Source organism: Lethenteron reissneri, unplaced genomic scaffold (genome assembly GCF_015708825.2).
Source record: "Lethenteron reissneri isolate LAM-NWPU_2019-01 unplaced genomic scaffold, ASM1570882v1 scaffold_1640, whole genome shotgun sequence".
Taxonomy (NCBI): domain Eukaryota; kingdom Metazoa; phylum Chordata; class Hyperoartia; order Petromyzontiformes; family Petromyzontidae; genus Lethenteron; species Lethenteron reissneri.
The window spans coordinates 3,202,429-3,222,958 of record NW_026891378.1 but is presented as its reverse complement, the minus strand read 5'-3'; the positions used below and the strand labels follow the sequence as shown (position 1 = coordinate 3,222,958).

The 20,530-nt window shown below is 47.4% G+C and overlaps 2 protein-coding genes and 1 long non-coding RNA gene across 3 annotated transcripts in view; 2 read left to right on the top strand and 1 right to left on the bottom strand.

The window, feature by feature from the left end:
* The window catches only part of LOC133339144 (uncharacterized), a 172,123-nt gene that overhangs the window by 128,295 nt on the left and 23,298 nt on the right, over positions 1 to 20,530 (bottom strand). The window lies entirely within an intron of this gene.
* LOC133339111 (E3 ubiquitin/ISG15 ligase TRIM25-like) overlaps positions 1 to 20,530 on the top strand; it is a 160,192-nt gene that overhangs the window by 137,159 nt on the left and 2,503 nt on the right. The gene's annotated exons all lie outside the window — the stretch shown is intronic.
* On the top strand, positions 1,886 to 17,078 carry LOC133339136 (E3 ubiquitin/ISG15 ligase TRIM25-like). The gene is made up of 3 exons (XM_061547262.1): positions 1,886 to 2,704; positions 11,247 to 11,342; positions 16,510 to 17,078. The coding sequence occupies exons 1-3, from the start codon at positions 2,138 to 2,140 to the stop codon at positions 16,645 to 16,647; spliced, it is 801 nt and encodes a 266-aa protein (XP_061403246.1). The 5' UTR covers positions 1,886 to 2,137; the 3' UTR covers positions 16,648 to 17,078.

The following is a 20,530-nucleotide window of genomic DNA, read 5'->3' as shown; positions in this document are numbered from 1 at the left end:
GCCACCTATGGGTCGGTTGATTGTCTGCCAGCATTAAGCAATTCGTAATGAAATATAATATTTTTTCCTAAACAGTGTAAAATTTTTGAAAAAAAATTTCACGAAAATGTATTGTCACGCACAACGAGTCTGTGTGGAAAATGTCAGCTCGATTGGATCACGGGAAGTGGGTTAAAAAACGACCGAAAGATTTGCACGGTCGTAAGCGCGCAAGCAAGCAAGCGACCTTAATATAAAGGATTTAAAAATAGCCTTAAAGGTGAGGCGTGCACCCAGGGTCATGCCGCAGCCATCCCCTTTGTCGCGTAGCACAGTTACACAGCGGATTAGGGCTTAGTCACGGGGAGGGGCGCGTGCATATACATATGGCTATTTTTTTGCGCGAGCCTTTGTGTGCAACAAGCACCGGCAGGGGCGCGCGCGTGCACGCAGCCACCTCCGCATTAGTGGTGGTGGTGTACGTGGGCGTGTGAGAGATAACCCCGGGCGGTGGTGAGCCAGCCGAGTAGTGATGTCCCTCAAAGAGTGCGTTGGCGCGGGGGGGCCGATCACTCGAATGGCGGGGGCCCGGCGAGAGGCGGCCGAAGTGGAGGAGGGGGAAGTGGAGGGGATGGACGTCACGCCCCACCCGCTCACGGGGAACGGGGAGTTGGACGTCAGCCCCCACATTCCCCTGTCAGTTCAGTTGAGACGAGTTGAGGTGAGGTTAGTTGATGTGGTGAGTTTAGTTGAGGTGAGATGAGGTGAGTTGAGGTGAGTTGACGTGAGTTGAGGTGCGTTTAGTTGAGGTGAGGTGAGTTACGATGGGGTGAGGTGATTTGAGGTGAGGTGAGTTGAGGTGAGCTGAGGTAAGGGGCCGTCCATAAATGACGTCACGCACCTAGGGGGGGGGGGTGTCAGACAGTTGTGACGATGCGTGACGAGGGGGGGGGGGTTGAGAAATGTGACATCAACATTAAAATAAATATAGAACTGTTATAACAACATTAATTTTTGATACATTTTCATTATTAACTATTTGATTATTTAAATTTACTAAGGTCACCTTTTATTTATTCCATGAAGGAGCATTTTGCTTCTCCATGGGAGAATGGAGAAGCATACATTTTGAACATTTTTTTAAAGATTGTTAGTTAACATTTTTATTCTAATCATTCTACCAGGGATTTTCATTCTCTGGACTGAATATATTGTTGTTATTATTGTACTCTCCATTTTGCTTCGTTCTTCTACAAAGTTTCAAGTATTTTTATAGTTATAATTACTTTTAATGTTTTATAATTATAATATAATTTCAATATAATATTCTGAACATCTGCAGTTTTAGTTATACGTTGAATATTTTCAAGTTAATTTTATGCTAAATGTAAGCTTTCCAACGCCTCCTTTTAAACATATGTTTTCTCCTACAACATCAGAGTTCAGCGCCACATTAAATACGCACTACAATGACAATAGTTTAAAGCGATTTGAAGCATGTTTTATTTTATAAATGGAAAGATGGTTTTGGGGTGGGGGGGCAGAGCTTTGTGACGTCATATTTGAGGGGGGGGGGTCTGACTTTTTGTGACGCCGTGTGACGAGGGGGGGGGGTCCAAAATCGTCCAAAATCGTGTGACGTCGTTTATGGACGGCCCCTGAGGTGAGTTGCGATGAGGTGAGTTACGATGGGGTGAGGTGAGTTGAGGTGAGGTGAGTGAGGATGAGAATTTGAGATGTAGCAATCCGAGTCGTCTTTTTTAAGCCACCCCTGGAGCGGAGACGTCTTTACTCGCTCACACGTCAACACATTCCAGGGCACGCCTCGTGATACGCAACTCAAACTGAAAGACTTCCTGCTTCCTTGTCACCTATTGACGTGGCTTGTTCCTCGTTTAGCGTCTCAGACGCAGCCAGCGACAGCCTGAGAAACGTACAGAGACTGCCTGAGCTACAGCCAGAGACTGCCTGAGTTAGTCAGAGACTGCCTGAGCTACAGCCAGATACTGCCTGAGTTAGAGACTGCCTGAGCTACAGCCAGCGACTGCCTGAGCTACAGACAGAGACGGCCTGAGCTACAGCCAGAGACTGCCTGAGCTACAGCCAGAGACTGCCTCAGCTACAGCCAGCGCCTGTCTCTGAGTGAAGCCACGGGGCCATGGCGAGTGCGGCTCCCAGCGGTAGCGAGGCTCCAGGGGAGTTGACCTGCCCCATCTGCCTGGATGCCTTCCGCTGCCCCTGCACGCTCAGCTGCGGCCACTCGTTCTGCCTCAAGTGCGTGGAAGACGCCTGGAATGCGGCAGAGTCCTTCTCCTGCCCACAGTGCCGAGTGACTTTCCCTCGGAGGCCCAAGCTGAACAAGAGCGTGACGCTCACCAACCTCATCGAGCAGCTGCGAGTGGCTGAGCCCATGGCTGCCGATGCTGCTGCTTCGGCTGTTTGCTGCGATCATTGCAGGAAGCCCGCAGTGAAGACTTGCCTCAAGTGTGAGACCTCGTTCTGTATGACCCACGTCGCGCCCCACCGGCAGTTGGCAAAGTTTCGTGACCACGTCCTGGTGTCGCCCGGTGTGAACCTGGAGAATCGACGGTGCGCGGAGCACGGAGACGAGTACCTCTTCTACTGCGTTAACGACGGACGCCTCGTCTGCAGGGACTGCACCGTCACTGTGGATCATCGAGGGCACAAGCTCGTCACTCTGAAGATGGAGCACGACAAACGAAAGGTGAGGAGGAAGTTATCACAGTCACCGAGTAGTACCCACGATACAGCAGCATAAGCTGATGAACTCTGTCATTGGTTGTCAACAGCAATATCTAATTATAACGAAACTACAGCGAGTGGCTCAGACTCATTTTAAAGTGGATTTAATATTTTTCATAGGACTTGGACAACATTCCACATAAATTCAGTGTTCCCACGCGTCCCTTTGAGTCTCAGTGTCTCCAAGTTTTCCCATGTGTCCCGCTGAGTCTCAGTGTTCCACGTGTGACCATGTGTTCCTCTGAGTATCAGTGTCCCCCTGTTCATGAGTTATCCCCATGTCCTGTGATGTGTCAAGAGCAGGTGCGCTTTACAGTACCTCTATAAACTTAATGAAAGAATGTATATGTTAGAGTTAAAGTCGGATTACTCCTGGATATTATTTTAAGTAACATTGTATATACAGTAGAACCTCGGAGATCGAACGCACCAGAACTCGAACAAATCGGTGTTCGAACGATATTTCGGAACATTTTTTGCCCCAGAAACCGACCGAAATTCGGAGGTCGAACGGGCAATCGCGACTTGAAAGAACCTGTATGGCCGAGACGCGTATGGCCAGCGTCATGATGCATGCCCAGACAAAGGTTTTACCGCATGAGAGGCGAAGTTAACACGTAGCTCTCACCCAGATAAGGCAGTAGCCAACCGAGTGAGACATCTTTTTAATGATAATGCAACGTCATTTTTAAACATCCTGAAACGGAGGCAGAAACAAACCTCTTTAGATAAGTTTTTAGTCAGAAAGAGCTCAAGTGACTCACAGTTAGTGGCAGAAAAGAAGCACAAAAGAGAAAGAACCCCAGAAGGGCAGTTACCGGACGTTATTATGGAAGGGGACTTCCCTTCCAAACAATAACACCACCACCTCCTCCTCCTCACCACCTTCCACTCAAGCCATCAACTCTCCTTACTACAGGTAAAGTGAAGTTCAATGTTCATTTATTTCATTGATTCCATATATTTATTCATTTATCCCATTTATTTATTTATTGTGTTTCTTGTTTTTTTAAATGATTTTTATGCATGTAATTACTGTAAAATTCGTGTTAAAATGCTTTATAATGAGAGATTTCTTGTGTCTGAAACTAATTAATGTCATTTACATGAATTCTTATGGGGGAAATTAATTCGGTGTTCGAATGGCCTTCTGGAACGAATTAAACTCGATCTCCGGGGTACCACTGTATCTTACTAAAAGGAAGTACCCAGCTTTGTCTGCGGGAAAATTTTATTTCAAAAATTGTCTTCTCTTATAAAAAAAAAAAAACATATACATACACAAATACTAAGCTATTGTGGAAGCCCAGCGTTCCGTTTGTTCATTTGTCCATCAACGAAATTATAAGAGGCTTGCAGAAGTCCTGAATCAAAAAGTAATAGTAAATGCGGTGTAGATAGTTGATCTAATAGGTTTCCGACAATTGTCGACCCCCCCTCCAAAAATTTTAATAACCGCCCCCCCCCAGCCAATTTTTATTTTGTAGTCATATATACCTACACACCCTCATACAATAGAGTCAGCAGTATCTAGTGACTCTATAGTAGTACCAACTGACTCTAAAGTAGCATCTAGTGATTCTAAAGTAGTGTAGTGACTTAACTCAGAGATTCTAAGACTTGGAGGCACTTCTTTAATTTAAATGAATGATTACGTAGCCGTTCAAAAATGCATCAGCCATGGAAGCGGCCGATTGGTCGGGCAATGGCCAGACCATCGGCCACCGAGATAAATATTCCACCCCTACCAGGATAAATTATTCCCTCTCTGCGTGACCGAGAAAGTCCCAGAATATCGAGCGCGACCAACTCGTTAATCTGGGACACTGAAATGGACTGCAACGGAGGCTGGGACTTTCTTAGCAGCGGCTTACTGCACGCGCAGTCCGTACAGCCCTTGACCAAGTGGTACATGTCACTCGACATTCCCGGCCAATAAAAGTCGCTCTGCAACGTCAACAACGTCTTCCGCACCCGAAGATGTAACATTTTATCCTCGTGCACCACCCACTTCAATCTGCCCCGCATCAAGAGGCCGTCCTGAAGAAACGATTGCGGGGCATCCATAGGAGTAGACTCTTTATGCCTCAACTCAGCGCGACTCTGCAACGCAATAAGGGATACATCCTCCATTTGCAACCGCCCCCACTCGGCACTCATGAGATTGAAAGTGCTGTCCCCCGGCGCGACCACCTTGGCGGGCTCCTCCTCATTGAGCACCGTTATGATGGCCAGAGACCCCGCCACCGGAGGTTTACATCGACCCGCGCCCGACAAACACGCACAACCCACCCCCGGGGGCAGGTGGGACAACACGTCAGCGTTACAATGCAGCACCCCTTCATGGTATATCACTCGGAACGAATACTCCAGAAGTATTTCCAGCCAACGTGAGAGCTGGCCGGAAGGTTGGTCCACTCGCAGGGAGTACTGAAGGGCCGCGTGAACCATGCGAACAACAAAATCCCTGCCATAGAGATTAGGCCTGTACTAAATTTTGATTTAAAGCTTTCGTGACTGCAGGGATTCATCTTCTTGGTTCTTTCGGTAAAGTCACTCTACGCCCGACCTTATGGAAGAGGTACGTAGATGACACTTTTGTCATCTGGCCACATGGCCGGCCTGCTCTAGACCAATTTCTCGACCACATCAATTCCATACACCCAGCCATCAGATTCACCATGGAAGTCGAAAAAGATGGCAAGCTACCCTTTTTGGATGTCCTAATTAAAAGGAGACCTGATGGTTCAATTAGCCACTTTGTCTACAGGAAAGCCACCCATACGGATGCTTACCTAAAACCGGATTCCCACCACCATCCATCCCAGAAGAATTCCCTCATCAAGACTCTATACCATAGAGCCCAATGCATTCCGACCAAGAACATATTGCCAGTGAACTCAAACACGTACGCCAAGCTCTTAAGGCTAATGGTTACTCCGACTACACAATCCGCAAGGCCATCACTCCAACCATCAAGAAGGATCCTGTTGAGGAGCCTTTCAAGACCATCACCTTACCCTACATTGCTGGGGTCACAAAAAAGATCTCCAAAATCCTGATTAAACACAAGATCCAGGTCCGATTCAACACAGTACATAAAATCCGTGATCTGGTCCCGTCTGTAAAAGATGTGGTTCCAGACATACAGTACCCTGGCGTCTACAAACTAAGTTGCCTCTGTGGTAGCAGTTACATTGGAGAAACCAAACGACATATCTCGGACCGCATCCGTGAACATAAAGCAGACCTGAAACACGGTAGGACAAACACCTCAGCCGTGGCAGATCACTGTTACAATTCAGTGGGCTCACATGACATTGACTTCTCCAAGACAGAGGTTCTCTGCAAGCCATCTGGCTATCATGAGAGATTCGTTCATGAGGCGATCCACATATACAAACACAGAGACAATTTCAACCGAGAAGATGGATTCTGGCTTAGCAATCATTGGAAGGACATAATAAACCATTTCGGATCTTAACTGATTGTGTTCACGTTTACGGTGACTTTCAGACCGCGTTCCACTCACTGGCATGGTGCAGTGTGTAGAGTAATGTATGGTGTCGTAATTGTATAGTAAATATATAGCAGTGTGATACACATTATGGTGGGTAGAATAATACATAGTGTTATATTAAAATGGATAAGGCAGCAACTGCAGCAGCAGCAGCAACTGCAGCAGCAGCAGTAACTGCAGCAGCAGCAGAAACTGCAGCAGCAGCAGAAACTGCAGCAGCAACTGCAGCAGCAGCAGCAACTGCAGCAGCAGCAGCAACTGCAGCTCCCTTTGATGCTGTTAATCCTGCATAATGCACATGCATATGTAGTACCAATCACATTCCTGCATTTCCCATAAATATGCTAAATTCCTCTTGATATGCAAATTCCTTTGTCAAGGCGCCCAGCTTATATATATGCTCCAAGCTCGTGTGCTGTTTCATTCAGACTCTGTCGCCTCGACGGACATGGTTTTCACCTGAGGACGGCTGCTTGCGTTGTGGCCGAAACGTCGTGAGAATAATTTTATTATGTTTTATTTTTATTATTTTATTACTTCCCTTCTACGTGACTTTACCGAAAGAACCAAGAAGAAGGCCTGTACTGTTGTACAAAGTACACCATGGCCAAGAGTTCCCTGTGGGTGACACTGTACCGCTTTTCTGTAGTGAACAAGACGCGGCTGCCATATCCAACTACCCTTTCCACTCCATTCTTAACATAGGACAGGACAGCTCCTATGCCTGTGTCACTCGCATCTTTAACCAGAACAGATGGCAGGCCGCCATTTTGTCAGGGTCCATGGCTATCCCGGATGTGCTAACAATATGGCCCAAATACCGCACAGATGTTTGTGAGACGTGGTACTTTTTGCGGTTTTAATTTAAGGTTGGCCACCCACACTCTGACAAACACCGACCATAATTGCAGCAAGTGCTCTTTGAATGTGCGTCCGAACATGATGACATCGTCCAGATAAATGAGGCACGAATCCCATCGCAGACCTGCCAAGACCAAATACTTCAGCCTTTGAAACTTGGCTGGAGCCGAATGCAGCCTCATAGGAAGGCATTTAAATTGGAACAACCCTTTGGGCGTCCAGAACGCGGTCTTAGGTTTGGATTCCTAGTCCAGGGGCGGCTGCCAGAACCCTGATAAGAAATCGAGGGTCGAGAAAAACTGGGCACCAGACAACGCATCCAGGAAATCGTCCATCTGAGGGAGTGGATATGCATCTGCCATGGAAATTTGATTCAGTTTCCGGAAATCTATGCAAAATCCCAGGCTCCCCTCCCTGTTTTTTAACCAATACAATGGGAGCACCCCACGGGCTGGTAGAGGGAGAGATAATGTCCGCGGCCAACATTTCACCAACTGCCTGCCGGACATGGTCCTTCTCTTAGGGGCTCATCCTATATGAACTCTGTCTTATCAGGGCTGCGTTCCCCATGTTGATGCGGTGCTGCAGTAACGAAGTGTGGCCAATGTCAAATTTTCCCTTGCTAAAAATATCCGCAAACTCCTGCAATAGAGCACCCAACTCTTCCCGTTATTCTTGGGTCGATTCGGATCCATGTCTCGTCCGACTTGCCTCCCCTTCCACCACGCCAACGACCTCTGCTGCAGCTGTGTCAGTCTCCTCGCAACGTGCAGCAGTTGCATGGGCCAACACTGTGTCAGTTTGGACCACAGCTGCCCCAAGCCCAAAATTTAGCACCTGTGAAAAGGGCTCTTGGTACGTTCTGACAATAGTCTGAGCGCCCAACAACGTGAGACCCTGAGTCACTATGTTAGACCGGGTTAAGAGGACTCCCTCCTTTGGATCCACCAATTCCAGATGATTCCTGAGCTGTAAGGGAACCAGTATCTGTGCACCTGGTGGAATCGTAACAGATTCCTTTGCCACTGCCAGCCTAGTAGGGGATTGCAGAAAGGCCAATCGATGTCCCTATGGCATTTCAATGCACTCTAGGTAAATAAGGATTTTGAGGGGAACCTCCCCAAAAAAATCGGTGCCCATAAGGCAGGGCACAGCCAACGACTTGGAGACCAATACCAGCCCAGTTTCCCCTATCCGAACCCTCGCCACTCTCTGTCCCAAAATTCCCAAAATTCCACCGACTCTATAGTAGTAACTACTGACTATACAGTCAAATCTAGTGACGACAGTAGTATCTACCTACTCTATAGTAGTGTAGTGACATCGCGGTATGGCACTGTGTAGTGCCGGCCCTAGAGAGGCTCGGTCAGTGCTGAGTGATAGCGCTGGATGGCATCATGCTTGGTGTGCAAAGCCGGCCATAGGGCAAAAAGGGTAACTGAAGGCCATGGCACACTGGTTGACCCGAGAAGACACGTGACGGGTTAAGTCTACAAAGGGGCCGCAAGTGGGGGCTTAGGGGTGGTCACGTGGTCGGGGTCCAGATGCTGCTCGAGGATTCTGGAAGATGGTCGTGGCCAAGGGCAGAGCCACCCACGCCGCAGAGAATATAAGCCTGGTCCCCCAGAGGGGCTGGGATTGTTGTTCATCTTGAAGGAACCTTCGTCTATGTCTACGTTCTACCGAGTCTCCAACACGTGGACCTGGACCCGAGCTGTGGTCCTGGTCTGTCGTAGATAGTTACGTTGTAATTAGTGTAGTTAGCCTGGTGGTCACCACCATAGGTTGTCATTCTGTTAAGGGGCAGTTACCCTGTTTGTTGGTGTTAAAAACATGTGTTGCCTCTAATAGTATGACTGAAACTCAGTTGAATTTGCAACAGTAGAATTCACGGACTCTACAGTCATAACTACTGACTCTATAGTAGTATCTACTGACTGTACAGTATTATCTACAAACTCTATAGTACTTGTATAGCCAATGCCTATAGTAGTAACTACTAACTCTATAGGAGTATCTGATGACTGTATAGCAGTATCTGCTGACTCTATAGTCGTATCTACTAAATCAGCTGCAGTATATACTGACTGTAGTGGTATCTACTGACTGTGGTAGTAGTAGTATTTAATGACCTTATAGTAGTAACTACCAACTCTATAGTAGTAACTACCGACTCTATAGTAGTAACTACTGACTCTACAGTAGTATCTAATGCCTGTAGTAGTATCTACAGACTCTATAGTAGTGTAATGACATCGCTGGATGCCACCATGTTGTGGGTGTTGTACCGGCCCTAGAGGGGCACGGTGTGCGCTGCATAAAATCGCTGGATGGCACGAGGCCATAAGTGCAGTGCTGGCCCTACAGGACAGGGTGTGTGGGTGCCGACTGAAGGATAAGGTTGTGCGAGGCCATGGCACTCTGGTTGACTCGGGAGGATACATGACCAGTTAAGTTGACAGAGGGGCCCCAAGAGGGGGGTCACATGATTGAGACCCAGATCCTTCCCGAGGATTCTGGAAGTTGGGTGTGGTGGAGCCAGCCACGCCACAGAGAATATAAGCCAGGTCTCGAGAGGGACCATGGTTCTTCATCCCGGCAAAGAAACCCTTTGTCTACGATCTCCGCACAACAAGTCTTCCAGGACGTGAACCCAGGCAGACGTTGTAGCCCCGGGTCCGTCGTAACAGTTATGTGGTAACTAGCGTAGTTAGCAGACTCAACAGAAGTATCTGCCCACTCTACAGCAGTAACATTTAACTCTACAAAAGGATATATTGACTCTATAGTAGTGTAGTAAAAGACTCCGTCAGGCACTGCTGGTCTCCGCTTGTCTTTTATTCAGGTTCTTCTCCGCACCCCGCTGGTCCCCTCCTCGGACCAGCGTCATCTTGCGCGCGCCCCGCGCACGCTCCTTTTCACGTGCCACGCACGCTCCTCCATTAGCTCCTTTACTCCCGCACTCCGCACACCACTGGCTGACGGCGTGCTGAGGTTCTTTGGCCACGTGGCCGATGACGCGGATCTCTCTCTCACCACCCAATGTGGCTCAGACTCTTAACTTCCCCGACTGCCCCGATCTCTTCCGGGCTTCCACTTATATCCATTCCCCCCACGTGACCCTGACTCCTCCCCTTCCGGATCGTCAGATCCAGCCTTCCCATACTACCCCGCTGACTCCGCCCCCATTCACCTCGCCTCCCATTGGAGCCAAGGTGAACGGTGGCCCCTCCCACACGCCCTGCAGAACAGGCTCCGCCCCCCAATACCCCGGGCCGTGTGATTGGACCAGAGCCCAGCAGCAACCCCATTTACGCTCGCATTACAGTAGTATCTTCTGAGTTTACAGTAGTATCTACCGACTCTACAGTATTATTTGCTGACTCTATAGTAGTATATATTGACTGTTCAGTAGTAGCTACTGAGATTACATTAATAACTACTGATTGCAGTAGTTATCACTGTAGCGATTGTATATTCAACCTCCTGGCGTTTTGACAAACGAACATTCAGGGCTATGTTTTAGGGAATGCTGCAGGCGTTTTTAGTGCTTGGACCCTGAGTGAATCTTAACCATTGGGAACTTGCAGAAGGAGTTGCCGTAAAGCGATGACGTGGGTGGAAGTTTATGGCAAAACAATCCCATTGATGGATACAAATTGGATAGGCTCTATCCAGCAGTGTATTGACATAAAGGCTGGATTTTCCTTTTATTTCAAAATGAAATATATTTAAATCATATACGATCTTAAAATTGTATCTTAACTAAGAAAATGCACGTTTTATTAGCAAGTTTATCATGTCAAATTATGGGGGGGAACAATATCAGTACCATGACAGTGAATCTCCAATGGTAGTGAATGTACGTGAAGTGAACCTCTGCAGTGCAGAGTCAGTGGGTCCTGGACTCAAGTTCTGTGAAATCTGAGCAGAGCTCCAGGAGGCATTTGATCTCCTCGTGAAAATAGTTCCGTGCAGTGTTCTTTCTCAAGGCCTCCATAACTGCACGGGGCCACTAGAGCTGGGACCGGCACTGTGGAGGGGTCCAAATGGAGTGGAGGTGAGAGGAGGCCCTTATAGAGTGAGTGGAGTCTCCCCTGGTGACTGGTGACCTTTCTCACAGAAACAAGTGGGAGAGGAGACGCGAGCGGTGGAGGAGAAGAGGAGGGAGGTGGAGGAGTCTGTGAAGCAGATGGAGGCCGCTCGCAGGGACGTGCAGGTACCGCGTCTGGGCCGGACTCTGTCACTCCACCCTGAATAGAGTTTGTGATGTATGGATAACCTCATCCATTAACGTGGACTTCCATTGGCTTTGAACACACCGTGGGATTAAAGACACAACGGTCAATGCGCCTCAATGCTCAGACGAGCAAAGAGGTGGCTCTCATCTCCAATAAGGAACTGATTCAGTGGTGGAAGTTCAAAATTCCCATATCTGCATACAACTTACCACTTCAACATCCATTAATATTGGTCAGATGAGGTAGTAAATACCTCTTATCCAATACCCTGGTGGCAAATTTGGTGGATCACACATAGACTGTTGTACACCATAATACTGAAACCAGTTTGGATTTGAGTTGGCCAGGTGGCAGTATAGCAAGTGGGTTCATGATCCCCTCTTTTCATTTATACATCTGTGGTGGCAGAGGCGTAGCTAGGATATTTTGCGTCCGGGGACGAACTATAAAATTGGCGCCCCCCGCCCCCCCCCCCCCCCCCCCCCCCCCGTTTAATCACATTTTCCTATTACATCGAATAAGGAATAACAATTAAAATTTTAATGAAACATTGTATTTAAAGAAGCAAATTTATAGAAATTGTATTACATGGCTCACTCAGCCACTGTCGTAGACTGGTTGACATAGTCTACAAAAGATTATTTTTTCTTGATTTCACTGTCGCAAACTGGTCAATCACGTAATCAAAATCTGTTTTTTTCCAATGTTGAGACGATCTTGTCCCATTGAAGCACGCAAATACGACAAAATAAGTTTCAATTTGCTGAACGACCGCTCACAGCTTGCAATTGATACTGCTATCTTCTCTTATATATAAAAGTCTCCGCGCGCTCGCGCTTTCGGGGGATTTGGCTCTCGGACGGTGGCCTTCACGTATAAAAAAATTGCCGGGCGGCACGCTCTAAGTCCCGCGGTGGGAATAGGCTATTCCGTTTTCCCATCCGTAAACTTTAAAGTAGTTTAATTAACACATTTGTGCCGTTTCTATTATTCATTATTTACTTATTGCACGACATCGACCGTACCAAGTGACGCCAATTGCGTGGGGGGGGGGGGCGGACTTTATCAAGTGCTGCGCGTTACCTCCAGCTCACGGGCGACATTTCGTTTTACGCGTTTTACAGGCAACACATACATCACGCTGCGGATATTTCTTCAGTGTCATGTCCTCTTTCTCCCCCCCCCCCCAACACGATGCGTCCAGTTTATAGTACAGACTCCGTAGATCATATTTTTGTGCTTACATAGCATTATTCTTGCACGCCCGGGGGATTCTGGAGGCGGGGGGGGGTAGCGGCCAAGCCCCTAGCCTGGCAATGTGCCAACTCCGCCGCCTCGCCAATGTAGGCCAGGACGGGGGATACGCATGGCACAAGGCCTCAACATGCCTATGGTAAGTACAAAGTTCCTTGCTTCTTACGCTAACAACTCAAGTTCATTGTTTTTTATTGTTAAACACATTAGTTGACAAACATTACAATAATCATGTTTGTGTGCAGATAATGTATCACGTTCATTGCTTATTTTTATTAAACAAATACGTTGCCAGATGTTGCGTGCAAATAACAACTCACGCTCATTGTTTACCATTATGAAACAAGTTGACATGTTACAATAATTATGTTTGTGTGCACAAAACTCTTTTTGGATTTTTAGGTTGCTCAATTTTCCCTTTTTTGCTGCGCTTTTATGACGCTGCCACGCTCTACTGCCAATTCTAGATTTGAAGCTTTCGTGACTGCAATGATTCATATTCTTAGGTTTTTTCGGTAAAGTCACGTAGGTAAAACATTAAAAAAGTAAAATAAAATAAAAATAAAAATCACGACGTTTCGGAGGCAACACAAGCTTCCGTCCTCAGGTGGGACCATCACAGCCACGACAGCTGTATGAAGTCGTGGCTGTGACGGTCCCACCTGAGGACGGAAGCTTGTGTTGCCTCCGAAACGTCGTGATTTTTATTTTTATTTTATTTTACTTTTTAAATGTTTTACCTACGTGGCTCTACTGCCAGTCTGTGATTTCTTCAATACATTTCTATTGTTTCCATCGCTCACGTCACGCTATTTCCTCATACGTAGTACTGCCATACTGATAGCTGTGCCATCATCGGGGATTGCTGTGCCTGTCAATGTGTGTTTCTTTGAGTCCATATGTGTGTGCGTGTAGAGCCATGCGTGTCTTTAAGTCCATGTGTGTGTGTCTTAGTCCATATGTGTGTGTGTAAGTACATATGTGTGTTTACGTCAATGTGTGTGTAAGTCCACGTATTACTGTGTGTGAGTCGGTGTGTGTGTGTACATCCATATATGTGTGTGTAACGCCATGTGTGTATATCTCAAGTCGATCACTATGTGTGATAGTCCACGTGTGTATGTGTGTGTACGGCAATGTGTGTGTCACTCTATGTATGTATGTGTGTAAGTCCCTGTATGTGTGTACGTCGATATGTGTGTGTAACTCCATGTGTGTGTATCTCAAGTGCATGTCTATGTGTGTGTGAGTCCATATGTGTGTGTGTCTGTAAGTCGATGTGTTTGTGTGTGTGAGTCCATGTGTGTGTGTCTCAGTCCATGTGCGTGTGTGTTAGTCGCTGTGTGTGCATGCCTCCATGTTAGTCAGTGTAACTCCATTTCTTTGCGTGTCTGTAGGTCCATGTGTGCATCTCAGTCCATGCATGTGCTTTATTGACCTGCTCAAGGCCTATGATACCATCAGTAGGCCTAGCCTCTGGGTTGCTCTTTGTGCTTTCCGAGTCCCTGACCCACTGATCACCATCCTTAAGGACCTTCATGATGGTGAGCGGCCCTGCGTCTAACTACGTGGCTGTGAGTCAGAGCAATTCCCTTTACACCTTGGGGTGCAACAGGGATGTCCTCTGGCTCCCACATTATTTTACATATGTTTGGACCACGTAGTTCGTCAAGCCTTCAATGCCTGTACCGGAAGAATTCCCATCTGCTACAGATACAATGGGAGGCTGATCGATGCCCGGGTGCGGTCAAGGGATGGCTCCCTATTGCTCAACCACGTTATGTATGCCGATGATCTGCTAATTGCTGCTCACTCGGAGGAGGAGTTCGATGTGCTGCTGCTGAATCTGGAGCTTGCCACCAAGAGGTGGGGCCTTACCATCAGCCCCACCAAAACGAAACACCTGCCTGGGTATTTTATACCGTCGAACAATCCACCCCCACAACTCACAATTGGTGATGCGGCAGTTATGGAGAGATTGCCGACATTCTCATACCTGGCCAGTGTGCTCATGACCGGCTCCGGTTTAACAGCAGAGGCCTCACTCCAAATCAGTCGAGCGCCATTATCTTTTCATCGGCTGCGTTACGCCGTGTGGAAGCTACCTGGTCTCTCGCTGCGCATAAAACTCCAGGTCTTCTCGGCCACGGTCATTCCCTCCCTTCTCTACGCTTGCGCCCCCCTAATGGAACACCTTCGCCGGTTAGAAACATTTAGAATGGCCTGCCTACGATCCATCCTGGATTTAACCAGGCTGTATTGTGTGAGGAGCTCACAAATCCTTTAAAAATGTGGACTAAGTCCCATCGGTGAGCTCCTCCGCCAGGTAAGGCTGCGTTGCCTGAGTCATGTAGCCCGCATGGCCAGACACCGCATGCCTAAACATCTTTTGTTCGGCCAGATCGAGGGGGCTAAACTGCCCGGCACGGGCTAGAGAAGACATGGAGTGATGTGGTACAGGAGGACGTGGAGCTGAGTCAACTTGCCGATGACTGGTACCAGCCGTGTCAAGATCGGCCTCTGTGGAGGAGCCTCCTGAAGGACGCTACTGGGCAGTTGGAGGCAGTCGCCCTCCAACAATAACGGAGGGCGGAGGAGCGACGCTCACAACAATGAGCGGAGTGCCGGGTGGCTAAAGTACAGCAAGTTGCCGCAGTAGGGGGCACAGGTGGTGCATCAGCCAGTCGTCTCAGTCAGTTGACCTGTGCCATCTGGGTCTGCCCCGTGACCTCCTCCCAGCGGGTGTTCGACACTTTACGTGGCCTCAAGGTGCACATAGCCTGGCACAAGCGTTGTGGTGACGTCACCGCCACTTACTGGCGAATGGCGGTTGTTGTTGTTCAGTCTATGTATGAATGTGCGAGTCCATTTGTGCCTGTAACTCTATGTGTGCGTGTAATAACAGCCATAGAGGGTTCACGTGGGGATTGGCTTGCCGGTCCTGCTTTGTAGCCAATAAGGGTTGAGACAGGGAGCATGGCCTCTGCGTGATCATGGCATGTTAGCAGGGGTGATTGGCTTGGCCATTCGGGGCCCCAGCTAATGGGGAGCCGGATCAGAGGCGTGGTCCCGGGATTGACAGGGAACCATCGAGAACGGTCAATGCTGTCTATGGAGGATTGGCTGGGGGGTACCACGTGACGAAGGGATTAAGAGAGAGAGAGAGAACGATCGAGAGCAGACTTGGGAACGACAAGAGCAGGAGTCACGCGCGTACGGGGGCGCTGGGTGCCACGTGCGCGGTGGGGACTTGGTGTGAAGTCTGCCCTCTCTCCGTTGTCTGCCAGCAACGGAGAGTGTGTGAGTAAAGTGTAATTGTGGAAGTGTAAATAAACAGGACTGATTCCGAAGCCATCTCAAGAAGGTTTATTACATGTGTATCAATGGATTTGCGTGTGTAACTACATGTCTGCTTTTTTCGCCCGGGCAACGCCGGGTACTCACCGCTAGTTGTTAATAAAATTTGCAGTGAAATTCGAAAATTCGGAAATGTCGTCTCCATAATACACAATAAAACCAAGAAGATCCAAAGGAGTTTCTGGTAGAACTTAATTCCGGTTACTGAGCAGCATTTTGCAATCTCCTATTTCTGTGAAAAGTTCGTGGCCATTGATGTCGGTGTCATAGAAATTTCCAAAATCTGTGCAATTTCGAGGAATTACATCGACATCTGTGTCGGATAGAAGAGTTTTGACGTCCAGCAGAAATCCAAATTTTGTGTTCAGGTCTTTTAGTCGTAAAAACCGTGTTGACATCTCCTGTTGAAGTCGATAAAATACGCTCTTCATAACGCGCACAATTTCTTCTTCTGCTGAAAGTCCTGCATCTCTTGCCAGTTCTCCTGGAATCTTCCGACGTCGCCTAATTCTTCTGTCCACATCGATCCCCCAGGCTGTGCATCTTGTTTTGGCGTTTTCTACAGCAACTTGGCTCAAATCATCACGAAGCTTGACAAATTCATGCTCCAAAGATTCAAGATCAGTTGCTGCTTCCTTGAAATTCATAGTAGGATCCTGTAAGCGCTTTTGAACACGATAATTTTTTCCAAGAATGACATTCCAGAAATGTAATAAAACTATGTAGTTAAAATGTAATACGCATGCCTGTAACTGTTCTGCATCACTTCTGGTTTTAGGCGTCATAGTTACGTCCTCCGATAATTTGTCTAGCAGCCCTACTAGTTCATCCAGTCCTTCATAGATAGCTTTAACAGCTTCTGATCGTGCACTCCAGCGTGTTTCAGGCTCCCGCTTTACTGTGATGGGCACAGATTTTTTTAACTCTTCCCAACGAATTGTTGAACGAGAGAAAAACAAATATATACTTTCAACTGTTCCAAAAAATGTGACGACAAGTTGATCCTTTTTAGCTGAGTGTACTCCTGCTAAATTTAAGCTGTGGTTGTCACAGTTGACAAACAATGCTCTGTGATTTTTGTCACATTCGTTGTTGAAGGCCGGATATATGCCCAGTCATCACAGCAGCATTGTCATAACACAGTCGGCTAGAGGTATGTTGTCAGATTTCAGTCTCTCGACGATGACTCTTTCTAGGCTTGCTGCATCTTTTGCATGTATCTCGATATAACCTAAAATGATTTCGATAGTTACTTTTTTAGTTTGAAAATCCACATCCACAAATCTTATGACCTGAGAAAGCTGTTCCCGATGTCCTAGATCAGGAGTTGAGTCAAGTAAGATACCGTAGTACTTGTTTTTCCTGATATCACTCAACAATTGGTTACAGTCGACGCAAGTATGTGGATAAATTCATTCTGGATTTCCGGTGACAAATACGAAACTGATCCCGGATTTTCTCCTGCGTGCTATACTTGTTTTGCTAACAATGGGTCATACTGAGCAACGAGTTTGATCAGCGCGAGAAAGTTTCCAACATTTTTATCCTCATCCGCATTCAAATTTTCCTCATGGCCACGTAGTGCCAAATTTTGTGAAACCAGAAACTTAATACAGGTGAGTATTCTTTGCAATATATCTCGCCAACGTTGTTTTTCCAAATGAATCTGAGCTTGAACCACTGCGTCAATTCCAGTACCATCAATTATCCTTCGTTCGGCTTCCTTCCATGTGTAATAAAGGACTCTTTCACTGTGTCTGTCTCCGTTGTCCTTTATTTGGGTTCTTACAACTTGTCCCACACGGCCCTCGCTCAGAGCCTTCGCGCTTGGCAGCTTGACAGCTGCCGTCGCTCCCGTAGCCTTTCCCCACTCCCGATGCAGCTCCGCTGCAGGCTTCCCTCTCAGTCTCTCCGCCCGTGTGCAGTCCTACAGCTGCTCTCGCTGCAGCTCCACCCGTGCCCGGACACCGCTGGCCGACGGTGCCGAGTCTCACCGCGTGGCGATCTCGCCACTCTCCACCCTCTGCCCTGCGTGGCCTCCTCCTGTCTCTATTCCCACACTCTCCTCCCGTCTCTTCCGGTTACCGCCCTTAAGAGCTTACCCCTCTCCCCCACGTGACCTAACCCCTCCCCCCGTGACGTCATATCCGCGAGGCCGTTTACGCCCGCATTACACATGTAGTAAAAGCTGTGCGGTGGCTCGGATTGTTTTCATGAGAATTTAGTTTTTCTGACTTTCTCCACTTGTTGAAACCGTTTGTTAACTCAAACGAAGCTCATGAGTTTGAACTCGATAATGTAAATAATAGACAACAGAAACAGTAAGCAACTTTATTGATTGGTGAATATAATAGCCACGACGATTCACTTCCTCTCCATTCGGTAGTCGGCGTTTATACCTTGCTGATGTAATTGAACGTTCTCTGGATATTGATGATAGATTGTCTTTGTGCTGAAAAGGCAAGGATCCGAGAGTAATCATTTCATTGCGAAGAGGCTGTGATATTTTCGATAGCTTTGTCGTTTTATCAAATTCTAAGTAGCCAACATCGTGAAACCTTAGTACAGCAGGAACAGCATCATAATGAGTATTTTCAGCTTCTCTATCAGAAGATTCTTCTATCTCATCTTCCCCATTACTGTCAACAAGTTCATCATCATGTCGTAGTTTCCGCCACCAAAAACACATGCCACTGACTAAGGCTGAAAGACTGCACCTGTTTGTTGTTTGGGACGTTCTTCCATGTAAGTTCTTAATAGGCGCGCGTACCAAAATGTAATTACATGACATGTAGGCTGTGTGGCGGGATATATACCTTTTAGGTTGAGGTGTAGATTTGTGCAGCAGTTTCAGGCTGCCGCGCCCGCCGCAATAAGTTATAATGTAACGTAAGCCTCATTTTGGCGCCCCTTTACCTTGGCGCCCGGGGACATATGTACCCCCCTGCCCCCCCCCCTAGCTACGCCTCTGTGTGGTGGGTTTGTTCTCACAATCAAAACATTAATTTAGAGAGGAATTGGCCTATCGTCCCATGTCAATATTTTATTGAAAGATACTCATTGAGAATGTATTTGGTGAAGGCAAATTACAGATTTCCCTTTGCTTCATGCAAAAGTAAACAAGCACGCTTCCTGATAGCCTTGCGCAATGATAATGGCACAGACGCTAAATGTACACACGATGGTCTTTGATTTCAATGCCTCACAGCGCCCACCCGTTATGGCGAATCGTGTTGTAGTGAAAATGCACAGCGGCATTATTGGAGGAAGAGGAAGAAGGAGGCCTCAATGCTGCAGACTCGTATCACTGTCTGCACACCTTCACAGCTGCACTCGAGTCACACCGACCTGAATGTCATTTCACAAAGAACCAGACATTTAATGAACAGAGGTGGCATTTATTTATCTTTGCAGGGGTCCATGACAGATGAAAAGGCCTCAATTTCCGTCAGATTCGCCCGCACGAGAGCAGCGTTGGATGCGGAGGAGAAGGCGGCTTTAGAGCAAGCGGAGCAGAAAGGGCGCGAGCAGCTGTCCCAGATCGAGAAGAAGATCGCTCACTACCAGCGCGAGATCAGCGAGCTCCAGGCAGCAGCCACTCGCCTGCAGGCCCTAGCGCAGGAGAGGGACTCGCTCGCATTCCTGCAGGTGAGCGATGAGTCTACAGTGTCGCTATTGGCACAGAGCCCTCTCACCAGGAGCAGCAGAGGGAGGCTCCTGGGCTTGAGAACAAAGCTCCACTCATGGACTCGCATCGCAGCTCCAGTGGCTGCCATTTGGAAGGCCAGCTCATATTTTCTCAGTTAAATTAATTCTCTCTCCCGTCCTTTAACAGATTCCCATTAAGTTTGTTTCATTGTGAATTTAAACTAACTGTTAATGGAATTTCACTTTTTAAATCAACCATAGAACAACATTGTACACGGTATTCATGATCATCATCAGCCATAATCTATCCACTTATTGATGAAGGCCTCCCCAATACATTGCCACATCTCATGATGCCGCGATGCAACAATCCACCAGCTCCTGCTCACGACCCGATGTCATCTCCGTTTCTTACCTTGTGTACCTCCACGTGGATGCGCTACCTTGATTGTTCATATCAGGGATGCTAAAATAAATACGGTCTCATATAATTATTAATGCTATCATTGTGTATTGAACATCACTTCTACAAGACCTGCACCATGTGCATTGGTAACTCCAGATATTACCAGTCTGAAGTTACTCTCAACACAGATCAATATCAACCGGTCTCACTGAAATATTTGCCCTGCAAATTAATGTTGGTCCTCATGGGGGTGGCGAGATGTTAACTACCTCCCCTGGTATACCGGAGGTCGTGGATTTCATCCCCAACCTGACTTCCTTATATATTTGGAGTTTTCATGTTTCCCTCCATGGTCACATGGATTATTCTCCAGGTCCTCCAGTTTTTCACTCCACATTTGAAAACGTGCGTTTAGAGTATTGGGCTGCTATAAATTTCCACGTGATGAACCACTTCGTTGAGCTATCATGTGTGGCCAGGTCGCTACAGAGCTATACAGCT